At 35.9% G+C, this 27862-nt stretch overlaps 2 protein-coding genes across 9 annotated transcripts; one reads left to right on the forward strand and one right to left on the reverse strand.

Moving 5' to 3' along the window:
- The first annotated feature begins 293 nt into the window (after positions 1 to 293).
- On the forward strand, positions 294 to 13043 carry LOC144968022 (NADH dehydrogenase [ubiquinone] 1 alpha subcomplex assembly factor 4-like). Its single transcript, XM_078905969.1, has 4 exons — positions 294 to 422; positions 4946 to 5122; positions 8001 to 8098; positions 11710 to 13043. The coding sequence occupies exons 2-4, from the start codon at positions 4972 to 4974 to the stop codon at positions 12100 to 12102; spliced, it is 642 nt and encodes a 213-aa protein (XP_078762095.1). The 5' UTR covers positions 294 to 422; positions 4946 to 4971; the 3' UTR covers positions 12103 to 13043.
- Positions 11653 to 27596, reverse strand: LOC144968021 (biliverdin reductase A-like). Of its 8 annotated transcripts, none has more exons than XM_078905966.1 (8): positions 27476 to 27596; positions 25332 to 25483; positions 25021 to 25137; positions 23488 to 23585; positions 19650 to 19757; positions 18309 to 18486; positions 17252 to 17382; positions 11653 to 13596 (listed from the first exon to the last, which is right to left on the reverse strand). In XM_078905966.1, exons 2-8 carry the CDS (start codon positions 25454 to 25456, stop codon positions 13472 to 13474), a joined length of 882 nt encoding a protein of 293 aa, XP_078762092.1. In that variant the 5' UTR covers positions 25457 to 25483; positions 27476 to 27596; the 3' UTR covers positions 11653 to 13471. The 8 variants fall into 8 exon arrangements, with proteins under 8 accessions (XP_078762092.1, XP_078762090.1, XP_078762086.1 ...); XM_078905964.1 differs by lacking the exon at positions 27476 to 27596 and adding an exon at positions 27348 to 27429; XM_078905960.1 differs by lacking the exon at positions 27476 to 27596 and adding an exon at positions 27343 to 27425.
- Between the last annotated feature and the right edge of the window lie 266 nt (positions 27597 to 27862).

Raw genomic sequence — 27862 nt, forward strand, 5'->3', positions numbered from 1 at the left:
GACGGAAAACACAGTTCCTTAACATTTGTTTGTTTTATTTTTGCCTGGAAACATTTTGACAAGGGACAGCACTCCAGTCTCCAGCGGTAAGCGGTAGGGATGGGCCATAATTGATACTAAACGGTATTGAGTACTATATTTTGTAAGGACATACGGGTGTTTCTTTTTTACGAAATCCGCCTAAACCTGACAAAGTTATGGGAAGTAGGCAGCAGTGAGGAGTGAACCTGGGACTCAGGGAAGTGTACGCAACTGGAGAGTGAACCTGGGACTGGGTTTGTAAAAAATTGGTACTCACTCATTTCAACCTTAATGGGTAGTATCGATTGATATATCGAATAGGGCTCGTTCCTAGTAAGCGACAAGAGGCGAGAAGAACGAACTTGAAGTGACTTTCGATTTCTCTGTTATTTAATTCCTCGGTAAGTTTTTCTTGGATATTTAGATTAAAGTGCTTTTTGTCGTATCGGTACATGAAATTAATGACAAGCGCAATTTGATCCCTAAAGAGGGGATTTTATGAGCGGGTTAAGAAATAGGATAGTCATGGCCATATTTGTTGATTGTTTATAGAGAGGCCGAGGCGAGGGGGAACATTCACTGCACGACGTCAGTCAACGCCTTCTAATAAATGCCACTTCGCCTTGAGCATGCCTTCACGTTAAAGACAAGTTTTTTAGAAAAAAAAACCTACCTCTGTTTCAAAAACTAGCATCGTTCAACTTTCCGAGAAACATTTTGATTTTTCAGAACTTTAGTTCGTTAAAAAATACCGGCCCTATCTTGGTACTAGAGAGGTGAGAGGTGGGCCTTTTGGCTTACTTACCAACCTCCGCTGAATGTCCAATTCGCCTTGAGCATGCATTCACGTAAAAAGAGAAATATTTTTTTAAAAACCTACCTCTGTTTCAAAAACTAGCATCTTTCAACTTTCTAAGAAACATTTTGATTATTCAGAACTTTAGTTCGTTAAAAAATACCGGCCAATCTGACCCCCGTTGAGTCGAATGAAAACGAAATTTTGTTGTTTGCACGGTTCAAAGGAAATGCCGTTTTGAGAAATTTGTCGTCTGCTACAAATAATTAGACCGGTGGGGGGTAGATATTTTCGTTGGAGCAGGAAAAAAGTGAGTATTATTTCTTGTACTTGGTCCACAACAGCAAGTTGATTTGAATGAAAGAAAAAAGGCCTTTTTATCCGCCGCCATCACCACCACCATGTGTGTGTGTGGGGGGGGAGGGATGCATGAAGACGAAGGGGAGACATGTCGCTTGGTGACCTTGGTGACGTAGAGCATGTCAAGGATGCTCACGGGTGTTCTTAACCCCTTAACAGCGAAGCTAACTTTTTGCTTTCAGATAATAGTTTGCCTTTACCTTTATCATTGTTAATGGAGAATACAGCGTTTCCACCAAGAGGGCAGTCAGACTATCGCAACTCGGACTTCAATTGTCTATAATCGTTTTGCCGTTACTTGTCTTTTGATGAAAGAAGATTTGGTGTTAGGTCAAAGATAGAAGTTCGCCTCTAAAAGGTTGCATTGCTACTGGGTTTGCCCTCTCCCTCCGCCCCTCCCCCCCCTTTTTTTTTTTTTTCTTCCTTTTTTTTAAATTTTCATCTTAATATTGTTGATTGTTATTTCCTTTTTTATGATTAGTAAGTGCGGTAGGCGTCTCACAGGATGCAGGAGTACTGCAATTAACCCTTTGCCAGTGACACTGATTTTTTGTCTTCAAATAATAGTCTCCATTTATATTATTTTTTAACGCAGAAAAAAAAAAAAACGTTTCCACCATAAGAGCAGTAAGAATATTGATAAAAAGCGCTTTGAGCACGTTGGGTGGATATTGCGCTATATAAAAGCTCAAGTTTTTGAATTGTATTACTGTTGTTTGTCTTTTGATGAAAACGGTGAGATTTTATTTTAGGTCCAAGTAAGATTGAAATTCGCTTTTGAAAGGTTAAGTTTTTCTTTTCAGGTTTTTTGTTTTTTATAAATCAAATGCGGCTATGCTGTTTCCTTTTGTTTTTCTTACTGGCAAGCTATCACTGTACTTACCCGCATGGCTTGCACACATAAAAAGGATACATCTAGGTCACAAAACCTTACATCCAGGTCATACATCAAGACATCTCTGTTTCGTTTGTTCCAAGATAGCAAAACAAACCAGGCGTCTTGGAGTTCGAAAGACTTTTCCATAAAATATTTGGTATTTGCAAGATCCTCAGAAACCAATTCCCGAGCTCTTGTGCACGGTTACTTATGACCTTGATTTCTTTCGTACCCACCCCAAAATCTCACTTATTGTGTGTTATAGGCAGAACATAATAAATAGCTGGGCTGCCACATACGTGACTAAATTGGCCAAAGAGAGTATCTATACTTTGGCATTAGACACCCATTACCCGATATCTTGGTTTTTAATCCTAGCCTAGTGAGAGAGAAAAAACAAAACAATCATACATGTATCTGCAAACAGCAGAGATGGGAAGGGGAAGGGATTACACTATGACAAGAGAGAGAGAGAGAGATGGGCGGGGGGATGGGGGGATAGTAAGGGGGAATGGGAAAAGATGAAAGAAACAATGGGTTGCCTGATGACATAGATCAAAGGATTGTTACAGCGGTGTTCACGGTGCGTACTTCGTGAAATTTTAACCTTTTACAGTGACACAGATTTTTTTCTCCAGATTGCTTATGCAGAATAAATCGTTTCCACCAAGAGAGCATTTGTAAGAGTATATTTCGACCCGGGCTTCAATTAAACTATAAATCACAAAGCTTGTCTTTTAATGATAACATTAAGACTAAGATCTGGAGTTTGGGGAGTGTAAGATGGAATCTCGCCATTAATGGTTAAAATTGTTTTGATTTAAAAAAAAAATACACACACACAGAGACTCGCATCCGCTACGAACAAATTTTGCGCACCAATTTTTACTGCACTTATGCACCAAATTGCATACCTATCTAGGGATACTTTTTTCCGTACCTTTTTCTCAATAAACTTTTTTAAAAACCTTTGTTTTTGTTTTTTTGCGACGGGCACCATTTAAACAGACGTCAGCCTCAATGATTTCGCGAGGAATGAATCGTGAAAAGATTTACGATATAATTTCAAATACAACCTTTGAAATTCATCAAGGATTGTCTAGTATCAAATGTTTTTTGATAGAAAACAAATGCATCTTCAAATCTAAACTGCTTTTGACGGTAAGCGTTAAGTTTTTAAAATATTTTTCTGTCCAAACAAATGATTGGTAAGGTTAAAGAAGCTAAGTATTGGTAACCCCGGCTCGCCTCTCTACCACAAACTTGGGGACCCAAATAGTTTTGGTAGGGGGGAAACTTTTTAAAAAAATAATTTTGGAGGTTTGGGAGGGGGGAAAGTTTTGTTTTTTTAAATATCTCCCCTCCCAAACCCCCTACTAGACTTTTTTTTTTTTAAAGAGATTCCCCCTCCCAAACCCCAAAATTATTTGGGTCCCCGAGTTTGCGGTAGTACCCCTATCTGACCCGTTGAAGTTGAGTCGACTCAATACGGTCAATACGAAATTTTGTTGTTTATACGGTTTAAAGGAAGTACCGACAATTAGCATTCCCAGACTTCCTGTGTTGTTTTTACACTGTCACGTGACCATTTTGAGAAATTTGTTGTCCGCTACAATCAATTAGACTGTCAACAGAAGATATTTTCTTTTGAACAGGAAAAAAAAAGTGTTATTTCTTATACGTTTTATCCCCATCACCCTCCTCCTCCACCACCACCTCCTCCTCTTCCACTACCACTGCCACCACCACTACCATTACTGTGAGCTTGGAGGGATAAGGGATGGAGGAAGATGAAAGGGAGATGGGTAGCCTGATGACGTAGAGCATTTCACAGATGCTCGCAGGTGTTTCTAACCCTTTAACAGCGAAGCTGATTTTTTGTTTTCAGATAATGGTTTCTTTTATCTTTATTATTGTTAATGGAGAATAAAGCATTTCCACCAAGAGAGCAGAGTATTGCAACTCAGACTTCAATTATCTATAACCAGTTAACGTATATGAAGATCCTGAGGCTTGGTGCTTGGTTACCGTGTACATAGGCACTCCTAAAAATAAAAAAAAAGAGAGAGAGAGACACACTCACACACAGTCTTGCACCTGCTACAGAACAAATTTTGCGAAGCAATTTTTACATCATTTATGTACCAAATTGCATATCTTCCGTAATCTTTTTATCAAGAAACTTTTTAAAATACTGGTCTTTTTATGACAGCATCCATTGAATGATGATTGATATGAACGATTTCATGAAGAATGAATCATAAATGTCAGTTCCACCAGCCCACCTCTCTCGTATGGGCATGTAAAAAGAAATAAAGAACGATTTTTCAACTCCCCAACTTTGATTTTTATTTAAAAATTTTATATTAATACATTATTAATATCATCATGTATATATACATGCATCAATTTCATATTTTTGATGAATATGAATCTGAAATACAAGAGCATATATTGGCAACATGACATACAAATCAAATGAAATTATAATTGTCACCAGCAGGGCTCGAACCCACGTAGTTCAGATCAGAAGACTGAGCTGATTAATCAGTTGATAATTGAAAGGTGGAACTTTGTGTCTACAAAACATGCTCAAAGCGCTTTACTAGGGGTGCCTCGCCAACAGCAACACTTAACATGAAGGACAAGACATGACGCCTGTTTGGCAATGTTACAATTCTTTTTTGGAGACATTGCTGTTAATGGTCAGGTACTCATTTTACACTTGAGTACAATGAGAATGTGAGTAAAGAGCTTTCTCCAAAGACTCAACTATGCACCGCTCAGGGTAGGACTCAAACTTGGGACCTTCCGATCCGAAGTTTATTGTCATACCACTAGACCACATAGCCCCACATTGACATAATTTTATTTTCTTTCAATTTCTTCAGATGATAATGATGATTTCTTGATCAAAATGGGAAGAGTTGCATCAAGGCTGTCGAAACCAGTACGTGAATTTAACATTGAAAACAGAGCCAGGCGTGCGCTGGAAAAGCAGCAAAAACAAGGCATTGCTTCCCCAAAGCACCCATCAACGGTGGATCAGATTTCCCAATTGCAGCATGGTATTAAATCATTGAGTTTTATTACTTTAATCATTTTCTTTTTCTTAAAATATTACACAAGATAACATTTGAAAATTTAACATGTTTTATTGAATATTTAACGCAACAAGTTAAAGGATACAGGCTATGAATCTTGTAGTAATATTCATATATGTATTATTATTATTATTATTATTATTATTATTATTATTATTATTACCATCATCATCATCAGCAGCCGCATCATAATAGATATCTTTTATTGACAATGATAGTTGAAAGTGTATAAATCCAAAATACTTACTTTAGAGTAGTAGAGATCTTAGTAGAAGTGCATAAAATAGTTTTATGTTAATCTCAAAATTATTGTTTCAGGCCTACAGGGGATGAACATTTATTGTCACTATTATCGTAATCATCATCTTCATCATTAGCACCATTGCTGTGACTGTTATTACTGTTATCCTTATTTATCATAATTTTTGTTGTAACTTAGTTTGTTAGCATTGGCATTTCAACAATTGAAGGGTTAGTTCTTTAACTTGCCCAAGTCCATTTTGGCAGCTTCTAGAAGCAAATGATGATAGTAATGATGCCAGTGATCTTGAGAGTCAAATTTATGAATCAGTGGATACTTCTTCTGTACCGGTAAAAGATGCATAATTTGTAAATGCTGAGCTACAGAAGTAAAAAAAAGATAATAAAGATCCACAGCATTTTGATGCTGTCTCGATTTGTGGCCAAACTGGATCTGGGCTTGATATAAAACTAAGTTAAGTAGTCTTTCAGAGCCATTAGACCCAGGAAGCCAGAGTTTATCCTAGTTCCTATAGCATGAAACAGACAACAGCATTGCTTGCTACCCTTTGTATAGGACGCTAGTTTATTGCATATCACTTTCCACCAGATCTTACAAACCCAGCTATAGACCTGCCATACATCCTGGATTTTCAGGGATTATCCCGGATTTAAGGGAGCGTTCACATATTACGTCATCAAAAATTTGCCCTTTTTAGACCCCCCCCCTCCCCCAAGTCATCACTTGTCATCATTGACCTGACCCCCCCCCCCCCAACAGATGATGACGTCATCTAATTTAATAAAAACTAAAAGATAACTTTAATTTCACAATATTTATTATTCGTTTTTCAAACCATAAACATTGATTATCAACGTTTGATAAAACACATTCAGACATTTTATTAATTTCAGAAACTGTTGATAATTTATGTTTTACGATACAATGGGGACATAAAATTTAAATTTGCAAAGATAAAATCTAACAAACATTATTTAAATTAGGCTACTTGGTGCAGGTGCTATTAAAAAAATTTCAGAAAGTGTAATTTAAAATAGTATAGGAGGCAAATTATTTTATAGCATATTAGTCTTTTAGTGGAATGAATTTCTGTTTCAATTTCCAAACATAAAATTAATTGATTCAAAAATGTTTCTGCCTTGGACCTCTGGCAATGTAAAATAAATAGTATCATCAATTTCATCTTCATCGTCATCATTTTCTCCCATTTGCTGTTCTTCATGTATGCCGCATTTTCGTGAATGGTCTTTCATTGCTGTGATCGAGGAGTGATACAATGAACATTTAGGGCAAGTTCGCCTTTTGAGAAGTGATACCCCTTTCCCATTTTGTTTCTTGAGAGATGGGCAATACTCATCATAGCAATTTATCTTTAGCTGTTTTGAAAGGAACAAACTTTGAAATAGGCTTAATTTGCCTATGTTTTGATGACATCATATTGGGTCTGACCCCCCCCCCCCCCATGTCAACACATGTCAACATTTGGTAGACCCCCCCTCCCCCCCTAGCTGATGAAGTAATATGTGAACGCTCCCTAAGCCAACATCCCGGAATTGAGCTGATAATCCCAGATTGTCAATGTCGAGGGGTTTTGTTTTTTTTAATTCAATTTTTTTTTTTTTTTTTTTTTTTTGGTGTGGATTTTTAAATTTACGAATACACATGCGATTCAAAGGTAATCAATTACGGAAAGACAGTAAGGTATCCGGATCGACTTTTTACTCTTAACTGTCCTCTTTGGGTATTGACTGGCAATACTATTTATCGATTACTTAATTAAAATTTTGGATCCACTGCTCAGACTGCATCAATTCAAATGCAACCCATAGATTTATAAATAGTAGTAGTAGTTTCGTATAGCTACAACTCCATGTTGTTTCGCTTCACCCAATCCGCGAAAGCACTGTCCGCCTCATGAACCATTTGGTAGCCGCCTGGGGGTGCTGTTGCGGGGCACTTCAAAATGATGTGGTCCATGTCTTGGCAAGGGTCATCGCATGCTGGGCATTTTGGAGATGATGCATAACCCCATCGATGCAAGTCTGAGGCTGTTCTACCATGCCTAGATCTTATTCTGTTGCATGTTGACCATTCTTTTCTGGTAAGAGTATGGAAACCAGGCAATGGTATGTTCGTTGGTTCTTCAATAATTTCACTAGCCTTTGGTGGTTTTTGTTTCCATTCCTCTCGCCAGGCCTCCTCTAGGTCGAAATTGTCATTTCTGGTATTGTAATAGGGTTTCCTTGATTTGAGGTGAGCTGTTTTAGGGGCAGACTCTATTATTTCTTTGAGTGGAGTCAGAATTGAGGTATTATCCAGACGGTTGAACTGTTTTTGACATGCTGATTCTCCACGTAGGTGAGGTGGGGCGATTGCGCTCATAACAGGGAGCCATGGGGTTGGTGTTGATTTGAGGGTGCCTGAGGCGGTTCTCATTGTGTCGTTTAGTAGAGTGTCTATTTTGTGTGTGTGAGAGGATCTGGACCCAGGATTGATCTCAGTCCCTTTGCATGTGAAGCAAGTGCTCTACAAACAATCCCCTCAATTTAAAATCTCTTAATTGCTCTTTTTTTTCTCCAGAGAATAAAGATCTGTTTAATAAAACTCAAGAGAAAAATGAGGCTCTTCATGAAAAATTGAAAGGCTTGTATGTGGAAAGAGACCATGCTCCACAAGATGTAAGTAATTTTAGGATATTGCCTAATATAGTTCACACACACACACCGCTTGTATTACTTACAGTTAGATATATCAACACTATCGAGATCTCATCAAAGTGCTGGGGGTTTTTTTTCTTACCTTATAACAATCATCATCATCGTCATCATTGCCTTTGTCACCCTGGGTTAGGGTATAGGCCACAGACAAATAGTTTCCTGAGCTAACTTTTTTATCTCCTTCCATGTCTTATCACTTCTCTGTATATCGGTATCAGCTTCTTTAATTCTTCTCCGTGCATAAATTATGTCATGGCAGAAACTCTTTGTCCTTGTCAATAAATATCTTTATCAATGTAGATTTGATCAGTGGATTCTTATTATTATTATATTGACATCTCAATCTCAATTTTATTGACAAGGACGGTAATTTATCTAGAGTAAATTAATATAAGAGATTTTTGGACAATTATGTGGAAGGAAAGTCGAGAACATTACAGTCAATGAAAATCACAGATAATCTACCATTGTTGTCCTTCAGAGGGTCAATGAAATTGTAACATTTTCAGCATTGATCAAAATGTTTGAAATCTGTGGGAAAGTCTCAGGTGAAGCAATCATTGCTGATGTCGCAAGAGAGCATGGTTTCCATGATGGAGATGGAGAAACTATTTTACTGAAAACAAACCTGTGCAGCTTTGTGGTCTAGTGGTATGACACTCGCTTTCGGGTCGGAAGGTCCTGGGTTCGAACCTTCCTCAGTGCGTAGTTGAGTCCTCGGAAAAGGCTCTTTACTCACATTCTCTTACTGTACTCAGGTGTAAAATGAGTACCTGGCTGTTAACAGCATTGTCTCTGTCCGAAAAAATTGTAATATCGCCCAACAGGCGTCATGTACCGTCCTACATGTTAAATGTTGCTGTTGGCCAGGGACCCCTTGTAAAGCGCTTTGAGCACATTTAGTGGATATTGCGCTATATATCAATTTTTTTAAAAACAATTTTTAAAGTAACAATGGCAGCAATACAAACCCTGTGTGTCTACGCCCAACAGTACTTTAATTGTGATTATGCCTGTTTCATGTCATCAGTACTTTAATTGTGATTATGCCTGTTTCATGTCATCAGTACTTTAATTGTGATTATGCCTGTTTCATGTCATTGCCCAAACTGAAAACAAGAGATTTGTCATTCAAATCAGAAAACTAAGCAGAGTCAATATTGTCTTCGTCTTCTTCAAAATTGACCCCTGTGAGGATTCTCATATAATCCTAATTGACGATGCTTTGTAGTTGTAGTAGCTTATAATTTGCCATTGCTTTCCTTCGTTTTTTTTGTTATTTCCATTATCTACATAATTTTATTTTTTTAAATTGAGCTTTTATATAGTGTAATATCCATATAACGTGTTCAAAGCACTTTACTGGGAGGGGGGGGGGGGGTCACTGGCCAACATTAACGTTTAACATGTAGGAAGGGACGTGACACCTTTTAGGCAATACAGTCCACTCCGGAAAAATGCAAGGCCTTGGGATCAGCGAAAATGTTGCGATTAACCGAAGTTGAGGTTCCTGTCCACTATTGCAACATTCTCCCTCTTGAGTTTACACAGGCTTGGTATCGTTCATGGCCTCATTAAATTTTTGTTGTTTTATTATTTTTTAATTTTTTGTTTGTTTTGTTTTATTTTGTTTTTCTTTTTTTTGTGTTTTTTCATTTTTTAAAAATATTTTTTTGTTTTGTTTTTATTTTGCTTTTTAAGGTTGTAAATTTCATCATTTTCCTTGGCGTTTGACATCACTCATTTCCCTAAGAAGGCATCAAGGGTTGTCTGATTTCTTGCTGAGGCGAGTTTTTATAAATGTGTTGCCAGATAGTTTCCAATGATGAAAGCAAATCTGTTAAAGAGATTTCTTGAATGAGGTGATGGATATTTTTCATGAGGTCACGGATGACCTCAAAAATCATACTGCAAGGTCCTGCCCTCTTTTGTCTCTATTCGAGTGGTGACACACTACTGCAGCATTAAACCCCATCCACTCTCGATTCTTAAACCTGTCATGATTAGACCCATGATGAAATTTAAACATGAGATTTTGTTTGATTGATTTCTTGAATTAGCCACTTTTTGAGGTCGAAAATTTGTTGTGATTAATCTATGTTTGTTGCAATTAACCAGTGACTTTTATATAGAATTAATTCTGTTTCTTGGGAAATGTTGCGATTAACCAAAAGTTGCTACAGGGTTCCCGCGGCCTCCTTAAATTCAAGGTTTTAGTGCGGCTATGTGGTCTAGTGGTATGACACTTGCTTTTGGATCGGAAGGTCCTGGGTTCGAGCCTCACTTTGCACATAGTTGAGTCCTTGGAAAAGACTCTTCACTCACATTCTCGTAGAACGAGTACCTGGCTGTTAACAGCGTTGTCTCTGTCCGTTAAAAAATGCAATATCGCCAAACAGGCATCATGTCTCGTTCTACATGCTAAGTGTTGTGGTTGGCTAGGAACCCCTTGTAAAGCGCCCTGAGTTTTTGTGGATATTGCGCTATATAAAAGCTCAAGTTTTTCTTTTTTTTAAAGCTCAAGAACTCCTTGAAAACTCCTTGATTTTGATATTACTGAGAAAATCTCCTTGAAAACCCCTTGAATTTCATTTTTGAAGTAAACTACTTGAATTTTGCGAGATCACCACTACTACAACCACATCATCATCAGTGCAACCACTAGTACAACCACAACACCATTATCACCACTACGAACATGAAACAACAGCCACTACCACATCATTATCAATACCACCACTACTACAGCCACCACCACCGCCATATCATCATTGTAGCCACCACCACTACAAATACTACATCACCATCCTTACCACCAATACTACAACACAACCACCACATCAACATCCCTTACACCACTACTACAACCACCACATCACCATCCCTACCACCACTACTACACCATCACATCACCATCCCTACCACCACTACTAAACTACTACTACTAACTACAACAGCCACCACCACTTCCACCACATCATCATCATCACTACAACTAAAACCACCACAATTCATCATCATCGTTACTACAACCTCCATAACTACCATATCATCATCATTACCAACATCACTACTACAACTACTACATCACCATCCCCACCACCACAATTACAACAGCCACATCACCATCCCTACCACTACTACAACCACACCATCCCTACCACCACTACTACAACCACCACCACAACACCATCACTATTACAACAACCACCACATCACCCTCCCTCCCACCACTAACTACTACAGCGACCACCACTACATCACCATCCCTATCACCACTACTACAACCACCACAACGTAATCTTTCCCACTACCATTAATACAACCACCACCACTTCTACAAACACCACCACCACTTCTACAACAACCACCACCACAACACCATTCCCAGTACCACAACCACATCACCACCACTACTACAACAACCACAGTCACATCACCATCCCTCCCATCACTACTACAACCACCACCACATCACCATCCCTACCAACACAAGTACTACAACCACAACATGATTTCTTTATTTATATGTAATTCTTTCTTATTTTATTTGCTTCAACTTGCTATAACAGGTGAAAAATCCATCTAGACCTCTGCCAGAATCACGAAAAGCTAACCCAGAGACAGAGCTTGGTATCATGGATACGTTTCATACAATCCCAGAGGGCCGAGCGAATCTGAAAACTATTATTAATTTTATTAGTCAGCATCAGATGGATCCTAACACTGTCACAGTTCAGTACATTTCAGAGGAACACAAGCTGAACAAGGAAGATGTAGAGGCTGTGCTGAAACATTTCAAAGCTTTCAACATTCATATTCCTCAAGAAATGTATAAAAAAAATAAAAACTTGAAAAAGATTGTTGCAGATCAAATCGCATCGTCCTCGTATTCTATTTCAGGGTTTAAACTGTCATTGCCTAAAGATGATTCGAAAATTGACCCAAATTCAGATAAGACGTGATTAATTTTCATAAATGGAACTTTTCATTGTGATAAGAATAAAGAAGGTACATCCTACATTTAAAAAAAAAAAAATTTGGTAATAATTACACAACAGTAGTCTTTATTGACACACAGCAAGCAATTGTGCTTGTCTTTCATCTTGTGATTTAATTTTCAAATTGACCTAAGAACAGATGGGAGATCCTTCAGCGGAATTACATTTCCGTGAAAATCGTTACAGAACTGTTATTTTTGTCTCTCCTTAACTCTCTCCTTACCACCTACAACAAAATCGTCGCATTTGTAACGGAACAATATACATTTTTTCTTAATCATATTTATTTTGCACATCAAAATGATCTTTGTTTAATTACTAAGATCATTGTTTTGTAGAGAGATTGTTTGAGTTAAAAAAATTAATTTTTCCCCTGGGTAAGCATGTAATTTTGGGGGAGAAAACTGAAAATGGCCGGTAAGGAGAGAGTTAAGTTATGATTTTTGCACTGTCCAAGAAATTTTTCTCTGAAATTGTATCTGATCGTAAATTTTCCTCTAAAATTATCCTTTGGGGTTCCCACCCCGGCTAATTGAATATATGTGAATGTAAATATTATGTGTTGATAATTGTGTCATATATGCTTTATAATCTGATAGTGTACGTATCTTGAGTCTTTGTGAATGAGTATATGTGTAAGTGTGTCCATGCATGCTTGTGTGTTTATATGGGAGTTCTAATTTATTATGGGCATGTATGTTAGTATTGCAGTAAGTACAAGAATATTTGTTTGGGATTATGTTCTCACGCATGTGCAAGAATTTATGTATTAGAGTATGAATACACTGTGATTGTCTGTTTGCATTTATGCTCATGGATGGAATAGGGTTTTTTTGTATGTGTGAACGTGTTGATGTGGTTTGGCAACAATGTCAACTAAAATAAAAATCTATTATTTGATATTATTTTGTCTTATTTGTCTTCTGTTTTAAAGAATACTCTCTGGAGAATGTAAAAAAAAAAAAGATTGTTTTCCCATCCTTCCTCTCATCTCATTGATATACAGTATTATACACGGATGCCCCATGTGGGTGTGAGGTCCTAAAAAGGTTCTCTCTTGCTGTCTGATCTAAAATTCCTGACCTCCCATAGTGAGCACGGGGGCATTTTTACTGTGTCTTCTATCCCCTATTATGAAGAAATATCAGTTCGATCCGTGACCTAACTGATGAAGAATCATATGTTAATTGCTAAATAACTAATTTTAATTTGTTAAAAACCTTGTGGAACAAAGTTCTTTGAAAATTCTCAAATCTGTTCTCTTTTAAGTTAAGGAAATGTGCTAAATGCAAATGCAACAACATAACTTCAAATCAAAGCACCAGGACTTCATTTAGAAAAAAGAGTGAATTTTTTCAGCAATTTCCAAACTATGAAGAGATCTTTGATGAGCTCTGTGATCCTTTTTATCCTCTGACACAGCTTGATAGAAAAGGTTCAGATCCTGCATGAATAAACCTGTTCAAACAGAATTCATAGATCAAAAATTACAAATGCCTTGAAACATTCAACAAATATTTATCAAAAACAATAACTACTTCTTGAAGTTAGCAAATTTGATTTTTTGAAAAACACTTATCTCTCTTAAAAAGAAGTAATATTTTATCACCAAAATTAAAATATCACTATACTCAAAGTGTAATAAGGATAGAAGATCATTATTTTCATATTCTTGATAAAATGTCTGGTATATATTAGGGAACATGTAGGATTGGCACAGCCAATCTTTGACTTTGCTGAAGAACATTTGGGCTTCAAAAGTGATCTATCTAAAAACCAACTCTGCATCTTCAACACAAATTTAAATGTTAAGTCAATTCTCCTTTATGGATTAAAAATTTGGAGAACAACAAAAACTATGCTCAAAAAGATGCAAACATTTCTGAATTCATCTTTGAGGCGAAACTACAACGTGGGATGGCAAGAGAAGATGTATTTTAAGATCTAGAGCAAGGTTGGTCAGGGAGGACTTCAGAAAAATTATCCATACAAAAAAAATAGATGTTGAATTAGGTACCACAAGAGACAATTTAAATATATTTAAAATTGACTTTTCTTACTATATTCATAAAGCATTCTGATAGTCATGGAGAACACTTTTTAAATTTTGAAAATCCATACATAAATAAGAAATTGAGATTGAGAGCAAATTCATTTTCTAAAAACTTGGAATTTTTTTGCTTGCCAATTGATGTAAGAAACTATTCCAACTTTGACGTCATGTAACTAACCACTAAATGGATTCATCATACTTGTGATAAACATTTTTAAAGCAGAATGACTAGGTAAATAAAATATAACAAGATTTGAAACAGACACCAATTTTTTTCTAAATCTAGTCTGTTGAAAATTCCCCAAAACACTCGCGAAAGTAAATGTTTTGGCCTCCAGCATGACGAAATAGCATAATCCATATACTATATTAACATAATGATCATACAAAATGACATGTAATTCACGTCAACAGGTAGTGAGTACTCCAGGGGAGAGATCCAATTTTTTTCAGACATTTCCTTCAAATGGTCTTTGAAAAATAAATAAAGAAGAAAATTATCGCCCGCTGTGAGAAACCGGACCTGCTGAATTCAAAAATCATCTTAACTTTTTGGTGAAGTCAATATTTCCTTCTCAAAATTCAACATTAAATCATGAACGATAAGCACACTGTTCGAACCAGCAGCATAAAATAATAAATCAGCCTCTTAAGAAACCCCTATATTCTCAAGAAGCAGCATAAAATAATAAATCAGCCTCTTAAGAAACCCCTATATTCTCAAGACATAATGTTTTTACTTCCGCAACGTCTGTTTTCACTTCCATTCTACTTTATGGACTTGTCTGATAATTATATTGCTTGGTTTTGCCTTGGCCCTCTCTGGGATCCTTAACCGAAAGGGTGCAGTAAAATGTATTATTTCTATAATGGGGGATAATTTTTCCACTGTAAATCGTCTCTTTGTATGATAATTGGAGGGTATCAATATATACGTTGGCAGTAGAGTGCTTTCTTCTTATACGGAATCATGCGCTTGAGCCCAGCAGGTGTGTCTTTTGTGCCCTCACCCCCTACCACCCCAAAGTCTTTTAGCGCCATAAGGTCTATGACGCGTGACTGTATCCTGATTTATGTGTTACTGAATGAACTGCTACCCTTTAGATAGGACGCTAGTCTGAAATAAAGTACTTTCCGCCACACACAACCTAAAGACCTAGCCACCGGATTATTTATGATTAACGTCCCTTTGCTTGAGAGGCGATTATTGTACGAATTGAGGTATCGCAAATCTCACCAAAACCAAAACTGAAAAAAAGATCTCTTTATTTGCTTCTTTTCTCGTCTTAAATTTACATCTCTTCCCGATTTAAAACAAAAACATACCAAAAAAAAAAAAATACAAACAAAAACAAATAAATACACATCATCCTATTATCCATTTTGATGCAGTTTTAATGGCGTAAAGAATTATTATTTAACTTCTACAGATATACTGCTTCATTATCCACTAGTAACTCTTATTATATTGTTCCTATACTATCACTATCATGAAAGCATCAGAGAAAAAAAAACTGTTAGAAAACGAAGTGGCACTTCGAAGTCTTATTTTTCCAATCTTATAACCATTACAAGTACCACTTTTCCCAAACAATAGCAATGCTTTTTCAATTTTCTAACACATTGGGACGAATCATTGTGTGTCTTTTGTCTATTTATAAACTACAAGTAGTGGGTATTCCTATGCAATTGTTTTAAAAACGAAATTACACCTTCGACCGTAAAAATCTACTTCAGTTCTATCAAGGTCAAACAATCATTTTGTCATAGTAACAACATGGCCGCCATGAGTGGTGAGTGTGTGTATAAATTCGTCCCATGTTTTTTGTTTAGCAATAAATAAACATCGAGAGACAAACCAGATATGAAAAAAATTACATGTATAAATTGATAGAAACAAAACGTCGTTCAATGAAAATCAAGGCTAGAAAATCATCCAAAAAAGATTACACGTTAATAAAAACCGGAAAAATGAGGGGTTTATTTAGGCTGTTCCATCATTAAAACATACCCACTTATAGACCCAAGTTATCAATTGAAATAACAACATTTATCGTATTCATTTTGTTTTAAACTATCTAAAACATTAAACTATGAAGGTACTTTAATAAAATATTCTGTGGTTTTCGTGAACTCTTTTCTTTTTGTCAGTAATTTGAGATCTCATTCTCACGGCATTTTGAGTGCTGTTACAATCTACAATGAGGTGTAAAAAAATCTGATAACACCCAAAGCTGAAAACAAGGATTTGGTGGGCTTTTTTAAAATGCGATACCTCGGCCATTAAACAACCTTCAATAAAACAAATTGGTAGAAATAGAGATAAGATGTTTGTCTTTTAGATAGACTCGGATCAAAATTTATATCATAATATGTCGGGATTTTTAGCTGCTGTAAAGTTTTAAAACGGCATTTTTGAACCTTTAATGTCCATTTTTTAATTTTTGATGTGGTATAGGAATAAAGCTGAAACCTTCCTCTTTACGATGATACCAAATTTAGCTCTGTACGTTTTTTAATGGCCGAGGTATGAATGGTTCAATGACCCGATTTAAAAATAGTCCTTTTCTCGATGCGTGATGCAAAATATATAGGGTTTTTTTCTGCCTCAAAAATGACGTCTATTGTGGTACCTAGTTGAATTGTAAGAAAATTATAGTCAAGACATTGGTCTTAAGGAGGCATCACGCCTATAAAACTAAAACTTACTCAAATTCTTGATACTCTTTATTACTATCTAGATAACTTTAAACCCTGAGTCGAGTCCTGAATGGCTTTATACTTAAGGGCATATGCCAAGGAAACGTTAAAGTCGTGATGATCTCTAAATTTTACTGAATGTAAAATTATGTGCAAATCGTTTTTGAAAGTAACAGACTCTTGAGTAAGTCAATGTTTCAATTACCAACAACACCAACAAAAATATTTATGATTAAATTGCCACACCACAAGAAAAAAAAAGATTGATTTAAATCAAATTAACGTACTAGAAATAAACAAGCGGGCTTTCTTGTCTTGAATCACATATTTACGTATTATTCATTTAATTGTCATCCTTACCTTGTTTAGATGGAGGTTTGGGAGGCAACTTATCAAGATCTATAACTTCCCCATCATCAAATTCAAAGACAGCAGATTTCTTCCTGAATGCGTCTTTGGATTGAGTTCGTGACAAAGCGATGCGTATTGGCCTGTTAGTGTTAGAATCAAAACAAAACAAAAATAAAAATCAACATCAACCATGATCGGTTCATATTAGGTGGTAACCACCCCTCCTCTTAACAAACTCAAACTTCATCAGATACCAAATATCGCCGAAACAATTTGATCAAAAGCACTTTGATAGTGTGCCTACAGCCTGGTACTTATTCACACATGTATTGAGTGAATTAATGTGTGTGTAAAGTGTGTGATTCAACCAAAGAGCCAATCCGTCTGTTTCCACCTAAAAAAATTTTAGTCTCCAAGCAAAAAATTCTGGTTTACAGGCTGATCCAGTCAAATTTTGTTGAGATCCTATGTTTCACACTATGTACTACAACAACCACCACAACATCATCATCATCATCACTACCACCATCACCACTGCAACAATAACACCTCATCATCATCACTATCACCCTCAACACAACCATCAACACCGCATTATCACCATTGCTACTACCATGGTCACAACCACCACCACCACATAATGATCTCATCATTAAAATCACTGCTACAAACACTACAACTACAACCACTGTCACAATCGCCACCAACCAATATTGTCTTAAATACCACTACGACTATAACCACCTTCACATCGTCATCATTACCACCACTACTTCGTATTACTTTATTTCGAGAATTGTACTTTTTATATCAAAATTTTCAGCATTGGAGCTTTAGCTAAATTAGAAAAAGGGGATTTGTGAAGGCTTTTAACATTGCGATTACAAGTCATATGGTCTTAAATAGATCAGACTTTGTATGAGGAAATTCCTGTTTCGGCCTTGAAATTCCTCCAAGTGGTGTCTGAAATTCCTGTGAGCCAAATTTTAAGTTGGCATCTCTGCATATGGCACATTATAAAATAATTTTATTTATTCATATTTCCACTATACAATCCCAAACTTACTTTGTTGAATGTGTTTCAAGACATGCTGTAGCTGAATAACCATCATCTTTCAACTCTAATCTACCAGTGACAACTCTCAAGTTCCCAAACAGGTCTACCATTGTGTGAATGCTTGAAATACCACTAATAAAGGGTAGCCCGGACTCTTCAAACTTCTCAATCCAACCATTGTAAGCACCTGGGTAAAACAGAGAGAAGAAATATGTTCTCTGGGTTTTCAAGCATATTATAAGTATAAAATAGGCAAAACAGAGAGAAACACCTGTTCTATCAGATATTCAAGAAAAATCAGCAGAAGAAATAGCTGACCCCGCGTTTATTTTGCAAACAATATTTCAAAGTTTTGCAAAGAAAATGATGAATTTTGCAGAAGAAAATAAGTAAATTTTGCAAAAATTTTGCAGGTTAATAAATATGTTGTATCACACCTAACAACACTGCATGCAACCCATGTAATAAAATATCCCTGCGGAATTACGCACTTAAAAACTCAAAATTATGCTATATGATATGGGACAAAAAATGGCAAATTTTGCCAGAAATTATGCTGATTTGGAAAAAGGCACAAAGTTGGGAAAACAAAATTACAATAAAAATCTTCATCACCACGGGGAATGATAATTTTGCCAAAAAAAAAAAAGAAAAAAGAATCTGTCCAAAATTAGGAAAACGTGCAGATTTTGCGGTTGCAATGCAAATCAGAAAACTGAGAGCTTATTGTCCCTTATCACGGCTTATCCTTTTGACTCTTACAAATGTTGAAAACAAAAGAGTGAAAGTCGATTTAATCTGAATAAGATGGCTTGCATCAAAACTGTTTTTGCTTGTCAATATCTATACAGGGCTGCCATATGCTTTTTTTGTTTCAATCAAATTATTGTCTATGGTGGACTAAGAACAACATTTACAATAACTGGTTTCAGTTTACCATATATGGGATGAAACTGATTATTAGTCAAATCAAAATTACAATTACAAAAAAACTTACAACAATTGGTGGTGAAAACAGTGTCCCACCATTTATCTTAAATCGATCAAAGATACTGCAGATTGGAAAGAAAAAAAAACGCGAAGACTGAGAAACCATGGCTTCCCCAACTAGAGGAATGATATCACATTACAGAAAAAAACTTCAAATCATCAATGAGTTCAATTCATCTCCTACACCAACTCAGACAGAACTTGCAAAAAAAAAACCATGGCATCTCCAAAAATGTTGCAATAGTGGACAGGAAACTCTACTTCGGTTAATCACAAGGTTTGGCAATTATCCAAAGTGGACTGTAGTAGTAGTGACGACCTCAAAATTTGGTCCTTTTTTTCTTCCGTTCTCAAAATTACCAGAGACAGTGTAGTTGACAGACTTGATTCCAGTTTGCTCAGCTTTGGTCTTCAGCAACTTGTGAGTTTCAGTAAGAAGGGCAATATCTTCCTCCCACAAAATCAATCCTGAAGAGAGAGAGAGATAATCATTTTTAAAAAATCAGAAGCTGGTACTATTAATATTTATCATCTGAAATATGCATATTTTAATGTTATACAAAGGAGTGAACATATTATGAAAGGGAATTTTCACACTTGTTATAAATGTGATGTTGATTGCTCATTTCATAGATGAGTGAATGAAGAGTTTTCCCATTGAAAATATTATATAATGTATAGCCTGTTGTTAAATGTCAAGTGGCCTGAACAAGAGATGTTTGAGCCCCAAGAGTATTGCAGCTACTTCTTGAGTGATTTTCAAGTATTTTTCTCCTTGTATGTGTTTAGCACTGCACTTACAATAATCTTTCTTCCATAATAGTACAGGGTGTCCATAAGGTCTTTCCTTTTTTAAAAACATCTTTAATATAAAAACGTTAAACCCAACATACTTTACACGTGGACTTAGAAATATATATACATGGTTTACATTTTGTTTACCATTATCTTTTACTCCATGCGCCTCAGCTTGGTTGCCATGGCTACCTACAAGCAAATTCATCCTATTTTCGAGTTCTTTCTGTGTGTTTTGTAGCTTTTATGATGCAATAGATTCAAAAACATCTCTATTTTCATGGTAAACGTTCCAGCAGGTGTAGGGGCTGAGTAGACAATGTCTCTAATGTAGACCGACTGGAAAGAGTCAAATGGTCAAGTGATCCACACGGCCAGGCAATCGAGTTCATCTCTCCCAATCCATCTGTCTGGAAAATTGTCCTTTAGAGATTAGCGAACGGCCTGGCTCCAATGTGCAGGAGCAGCGTATTACTCTAAAATTATCCATGGTATAAAATTCCAATATATCTAAATGGACATTTACAGTAATCGTTTTCTCTGTAAAAAATGATGGGCTCATAACTCAAAGAGGTTGTTGTTGCACCGTGTGATTCCATAATAGAAGGAAAGAAAAATGAGGTCTTAAGTTCATGTTGATTTTGCTAAATTTAATGATGTACTGTGGATCAATAACTAAATGTACTCGTATGACTTTTCCCTAGAAGATGGTGAAAACCAGATACAAATATCTATAATTATTATAGTTTTAGAATAATCATAGAATTAAACGAATGAGAATACGTACGAAGCCTAAAAAGAGTCCACCAATGAAAGCATTCAGCGCCATTTTGTTGTTGGCTGAGAATGTAGTAATTACCATTCATTCGGTATCTATGTCAACATAACGACACAAGAAAAACAACAAACAATATCAAAATCCACAATAAAATGTTTCAGAACTGTTGCGTATATTTATGGCACAACGAAGCTGTCAAAAAATGAAGTTAGAGAATGTGTGTAATCATGTATTATAATAACCTGTAATGTGTTTTCCAACCACCACATCATCTACTACTACAACCACCACCACAATATCATCACTAACACTACTACTACAACCACCAGCCCCACATCATTATCACTACCACTACTACTACACCACCACCAGCACATCATCATCACTACCACTACTACAATCACCACAACCACATCGTCATCACTACCACTACTACTGCAACCACCACCACCATATCATCATCATTACCACTACTACCACAACCACCACCACCACTACTACTACAACCACCACCACATCACTACCTCAACTACTACAACCACCACCACAATAGCATCACTACCACTACTACTACAACCACCACAACCACATCGTCATCACGACCACTACTACTACAACCACCACCATATCATTACCATTACCACTACTACTACAACCACCACTACCACCATATCATTACCATTACCACTACTACTACAACCACCACAACCACATCGTCATCACTACCACTACTACTGCAACCACCACTACCACCATATCATCACCATTACAACTACTACTACAACCACCACAACCACATCATCATCACTACCACTACTACTACAACCACCACCACATCATCATCACTATCACTACTACTACAACTACAACCACCACCACATTATCATCACTACCACTACTACTACTGCAACCACCACCACCATATCATCATCATTGAAAAATTTTTTTTTTTAATTGAGCTTTATATAGTGCAATATCTACTAAATGTGCTCAAAGCGCTTTACAAGGGGTCCCTGGTCAACATTTAACATGTAGGACGGGACATGACGCCTGTTAGGTGATATTACAATTTTTCGGACAAAGACAACTCTGTTAACGGCCAGGTACTCATTTTACACCTGAGTACGGTGACAGAATGTGAGTAAAGAGCCTTTTCCAAGGACTCAACTATGCGCCGAGCGCGAGGCTCGAACCCAGGACCTTCCGATCCGGAAGCGAGTGTCATACTACTAGACCACATAGCCGCATCATTACCACTACTACTACAAACACCACCACCACATCATCATCACGACCACTACTACTACAACCACCACCACCACCATATCATTACCATTACCACTACTACTACAACCACCACCACATCATCATCACTACCACTACTACTACAACTACAATCATCACCACCACCACATCATCACCACTATTACTACTACAACTACAACCACCACCAACACCACATCACCTCACTAACACTCAGTACTACAATCACTACCATTAGGTTTTGGAGCTTTACTTCATTTGAAATAAGGAAACTTCGGAATTGTATTTGGCATTGTGTTTATATATCATAATATAATTCTAATCAGTTATCTATTTAGAACTAGATACTATACAATATGTATGCCAAATACCACCCCAATTCCCCTTTCTTGTGTGCGGGAATTCCTCTTTCGGCATTGAAATTGAGTGTGAGAGAGTCATCACTACACACATAAACAACAGAAACAATTTAAAAACAAGACTATGACACGCAACCACTCACACACGAGGCTATACTATTTATCCTTTTCTCTATATAGAATAGGACAAGACAAACAATAGCTTGACTCTCGCTACACTTCGCATTGATGTTTGTCGTCTCACGAGTTCAACTCTCGGTCGACCTGTCAATATTCCTTTTTGCCTCGGACGTAATCATTAATAGAATGTTGTGTGGTTTTGACCGTGAAGAAAACCTTAAGAAGTCACATTTATATCATTTTAGAGAGATCGTTTTGAATAATTTTGAGTTAAACGAGCGAGCAGCAACTTGTTTTCATGAACAGCCGATCAGCGCTTGTTTACTATAGTAACGCGATTCCCAGCCAACATCAAAATGGCGGATATTTTTCTCATCGAGGCCGCTGGTTGGTTAGCCAATAAGAGCACCGTACGGTTTCCATTGGGTAAATTCCTTGAGAATAATAAGTCTTTGAAATCAGGGAAAGACTTCATGGACACCCTGTATATCATTTGTTACTCTTCACCAAATGATGTTTTTGTGGGTTTTTTTTGTTTTTTCATTTTTTAGATTGCTAACAATTCGTACGATATATGAAGTAAGATATATCAATCAAGTTCAGAAGAAAAAAGGGTCCTGCTATGACATTTATTTAGAAAATCACTGTTATTCCTTTCTCTTCATCTTAAATAAAATTTATTGTAAATAACAGGGATTCATCAAAGCCCATTCGCCAATAATGGGGCTTTCTATACCCATTTAATTATTGTTTTCACTCAAACCACCACCACCACCACTACTACCACTGCTGTAACCACCACCACTAACTTTTCAAATGTAAATTTGATGGGGAATATTTTTTATTTTAATCTAACAAAAAAAAAAACAACAAACAAACAAACCCTTCTTCTCTGCCATTTCATACAACTCTTTGGCTTTTGACAGGGACAATGCAACAGGATATTCCACCAATACGTGCTTTCCGTGTTCAAGACCACGCCTGCAATAATTATTTTCAGAAAAATATTTTTAATCAGCTTTTTCCAGTGATAGTAACTATAAAAATAAGATGTCATCTCCTTGACTTTTTTCATCCTCATAAACTGTAGAGAATTGCTGTTGAGAGGGGTATTTAGAGAAGAAAAAAAAGAAAGAAAGAAAGAAACAAGGCTCAGGTTAGTCTGTCAGAAAACACAAAATTTAGTATCCAGTGATAATTTCAGAAGTTGATAATTCATTGATCCCTTCCTTATTTTATGTCAAAATTTTAATTCATGTCTCAACAAAGAATTATTACAGTGATTTTTAACTAAAATAAGCTTAATGCTCAGTAAAAACAAGGTATCCAGCACCGTGTGCGATTAGGAGTCCTTGATTTTCCCTAATTTTGAAGAAAAGGTAGCATGATAATTATTTTGTCCTTAATTCAGTTTTGTTTGCTAATAATTTATAAAGACCTACAGTATTCTAGAAATGATGCAATATCTAGTAGATTGTGATCTTACAAAAAACAAAGAGTGAGAAAGTAGTAGGTGGAATTTGAAAAAGCATATTTTACAGTTACTGTGTTCTAGGATATTGTACTATGTTCTAGTGCATTTTATAACTGTATACTGACAGGCATGAGAAGGTGTGAGCGGAATTTAGTTATTCAGTTATTTTGAGATAATGCATAATTTGTTACTTGATTCAGTTCCGTGATCATGGATAAAGTAATAATCACAAAGGCCCAATCATGTGGGACTGCTATCTCAAGGTTGTGACTTATTGTTTTCTTTGAGTTGTATAATAAGTAAGTAGACTTTTGACCCATTTTTTCCATGTGAGTTGTCCTAATTATGGTGTTCACGGTGTTGGACACAACTAAGGGACACGAATGGTGACAAAAGCATTCCCCTAGTGCGGCTATGTGGCCTAGTGGTATGACACTCCCTTTCGGATCAGAAGGTCCCCGGTTCGAGCTTTGCGCTCGGTGCATAGTCGAGTCCTTGGAAAAGACTCTTTACTCACATTATCTCACTGTACTCAGGTGTAAAATGAGTACCTGGCCATTAACAGCGTTGTCTTTGTCCGAAAAATTATAATATCGCCTTACAGGCGTCATGTCCCATCCTACATGTTAAATGTTGCTGTTGACCAGGGACCCCTTGTAAAGCGCTTTGAGCCCATTTAGTGGATATTGCGCTATATAAAGCTCAATCTTTATTTTAAATTTATTTTTTTTCTAATAGTCTTCAATGTTCTGTATTGAATCAAGAGTTTATCTTTCACATGTTTGAATTTCTGAATTGTGATTACTATCAACTGTTAATTTTTGGTTCAAATCAATTTTATATTTATAAACCATCACTTCTTTTGAGATAATTTTGACCCAAATGTATACAGTGAGACAGATTTAACCTAAGATTAAGGTATTTAATTTTTTTAAAACTTACTTTACATATTCCTCATGCAATTTATTTTCTGTGCAAATGATAATCGCTTGAATATCTTCAGAGGTGAGAGCATCATCTAATGACATGCAGGTCACATCTGGTATGTCTACAGGCCTCCTGTTGCAAAATGAATTATCGTGTAAATACATATTCAAGTAAATTATGTTGCGTACAAGTTTTCAAAACCTCTTTTTCATGCCAAAGATATTACAATAATTTTAATTTTGGCATGGTCATCTTTTGCTTTAAAATTTTAACTGATTATCCTTTACTATAAATCATCTGTTATAATATAATTACATTTGATTTACCTTGAGACAACTCCCTGCAATTTGAGACCACAAGAATTGTCATTTGACTTCAAATCTCGTACACGAACACGGCCAGCAATCCCAAGACCTATGACAGCAACTCCAATATTCTTCAATGCAGCCATCTCAAGTCCTTATGAAGTCTTTTGTCTCTAGAGAATTTGAATGTACCAAAAAATAATGTGTTTTAAAATGATATCAGACCAACTGAGTAGGTGCTTTTGGTTGAAAAAAATGTAGTCATTACCTCATATATGTAGGTATTTGTGACTACTTAGTAAGAAAGTATGCTGTCTGCAATTCTGTATTGAGATATTCATTGTATACCATATGTATGCAGATGACACACAATTGTATCAATCAGCACATCCATATGAAGTAGGTCATCTCAAAAAGAAAATAGAAAATTGTTTACATAATGTTAAGATATGATGGTAGAAAAAAGATTAAACTAAAACGAAGATAAGACTGACATCATTGTTTGTAATTGTAATCCTAAGAAACTTGATATTTGTAATGTAGATATTCTAATGGTAAAGAATGAAAAGTTGTTATTGTTATGACCAAAATTGCCAACAACGTGAGTGTCTATTTTGATGATTGTATGGCCATGAACAATCATATTATTAGAATGTGTAAGGGGTTATTTCTAGAATTACGTAAACTTGGACAGCTTGCTAAATCCTTGATCAAAATTCTTAAGAAACAGTAGTTTCACGTTTTGATTATTGTAGTTCTTTACTTTATAGTTTACTCTCTTGACAGATTAACAAATTCCAAAGTTAACAAAACCATGCAGGTAAACTAGAATTCAAAACCAAGCAGGTAGACTAGAATTCAGAAAGAAAAAACTTGATGATATTCAAGTGCCAACGCTTTTAGGCTCCCTGTTTATAATAGAATTGTAAACTTGCTCTTCTACTTAGTCAGTGAATGTATCCACAATAGAGCACCAAAACTAAGCTTTCAGTGCTGTAGTTTTTAATTCATCTTCTCTTTGTGAATTCGTGTTTTATTGTAAAGCGCCTTATAGCATGAATTCATGGAATTTGCGCGATTTACAAATGATGTATTATTATTATTATTATTATTATTATTATTATTATTATTATTATTATTATTATTATTATTATTATTATTATTATTATTATTATCTTAAACAATATATAACATGGTTGAATTGTATGTTCCATCGAAAATTTGTGATTAAATGGGAAATTAAGCTTCTTAACTAAAAAGAAGGGCACTTTAAAAGTTTCACAAGAATCTTTAACATTGCTATCCCAGATATATGGAATAGACTTGTGGAATAGACTAATTTAAATTTAAGGTCATTGATAGTCAATATGTATGTTCGGAAATCAAAATAAGCTTATTCACCAAATACTGAAACGACCGTTTACCATCTGCATTCTAAAACATCACTGAGAAAAAATTAATTTGCCCAGAGTCGCCAACATATGGAAAAGTTTACCAACATCTGTTGTAACTGCGAATTCCATAGATCAGTTTAAAATCCATCTTGATAAATTCTGGTCAGGTCAAGAAATGTTATATAACTTCAAAGCCAAAATTAAAGTAACTGGAAGTGAGGCAGAAATGAACCCAAAGATGATTGAGTCCGGTGAAGAGGAGCCTTAAAAGGACCTGTAGGCCGGAAACCTAGACTTAAGTACCTATAAGTTTTTCGTGGCTGCGGTCAATAAAAAGAAAAAGTGCCTTGTTGTTTCGAGTATATTTTATTCGGAAACTGGGGAAATAAATTCGAAAGTCGTAAAACTAGGAGGCTTCTACATTGTAAAATTATTAGACACAACAGACCGATAAGGTGTTCTTAACTTATTCTTGTACTGACAATGACAATATAATCTTGCACAGACATGATATTAGAAAATCAGTCCGTTGCTTTTTAGGTGCAACTCTCAAGGTATAAAAGCATAAGGGGGATAAACATTGGGAATGTGCTTTTTAAATTTAAAAAATTAAAAAAAACAAATATCCAGAATATTACATAACAGTTTTAAAATTTTCTTTTCTTTTTGTCGTCTGCTAAAGGGGAGAAGGCGAAGTTCACGCCAGGGGAAGAGGTTAATCATTTGTTTGTCAAAGAAAACGAAACTTGCCAGAGTATATTTAATACTCACAATAATATTGGACTCGAAGCATTGTAATATGTTTAACAATATGCTAATTTAAAATTGAATCGTTTAATTATGGGTACACTATCCTGAAATCATAATAAAATATAATTAACAACTTGAACAGCATTCAGATTTTAAAATGCATGTTAAATTTTGGGGGGGGGGGGGGGGGGGGGGGGGGGGGGGGGCCAAAATTAGGTGCATAAATCGAACAGCCAAATGGCATACCTGCAGTTCACCTTGACTTCAGAACAGGGTTGCCAGTTTGGCATTTTAAATGCCAGATTCCAAAAATCTGGCATTTTTGAAAACCGTTTGGCATTAAAAAAAATCATTTGGCATTTGGCATTTTCATTTGGCATTTTCTTTTCTTGTATATTATACTTCAAA

Source organism: Berghia stephanieae, chromosome 3 (assembly GCF_034508935.2).
Source record: "Berghia stephanieae isolate SIO BIC M18660-M18661 chromosome 3, UCSD_Bste_1.3, whole genome shotgun sequence".
NCBI classification, from domain to species: Eukaryota; Metazoa; Mollusca; class Gastropoda; order Nudibranchia; family Aeolidiidae; genus Berghia; species Berghia stephanieae.

Bases quoted from the DNA above. Each gene is read 5' to 3' on its own strand.
- LOC144968022 (XM_078905969.1), top strand. From the start codon at position 4,972: ATGGGAAGAGTTGCATCAAGGCTGTCGAAACCAGTACGTGAATTTAAC. The intron at 5,123-8,000 runs GTATTAAATCAT...TTTTTTCTCCAG, and splicing joins GATTTCCCAATTGCAGCATG to AGAATAAAGATCTGTTTAAT. The intron at 8,099-11,709 runs GTAAGTAATTTT...TTGCTATAACAG, and splicing joins GAGACCATGCTCCACAAGAT to GTGAAAAATCCATCTAGACC.
- LOC144968021 (XM_078905966.1), bottom strand. From the start codon at position 25,456: ATGGCTGCATTGAAGAATATTGGAGTTGCTGTCATAGGTCTTGGGATT. The intron at 25,138-25,331 runs GTAAATCAAATG...ATTTTGCAACAG, and splicing joins TTGCAGGGAGTTGTCTCAAG to GAGGCCTGTAGACATACCAG. The intron at 17,383-18,308 runs GTAAGTTTGGGA...TAACACTAACAG, and splicing joins CTTGAAACACATTCAACAAA to GCCAATACGCATCGCTTTGT.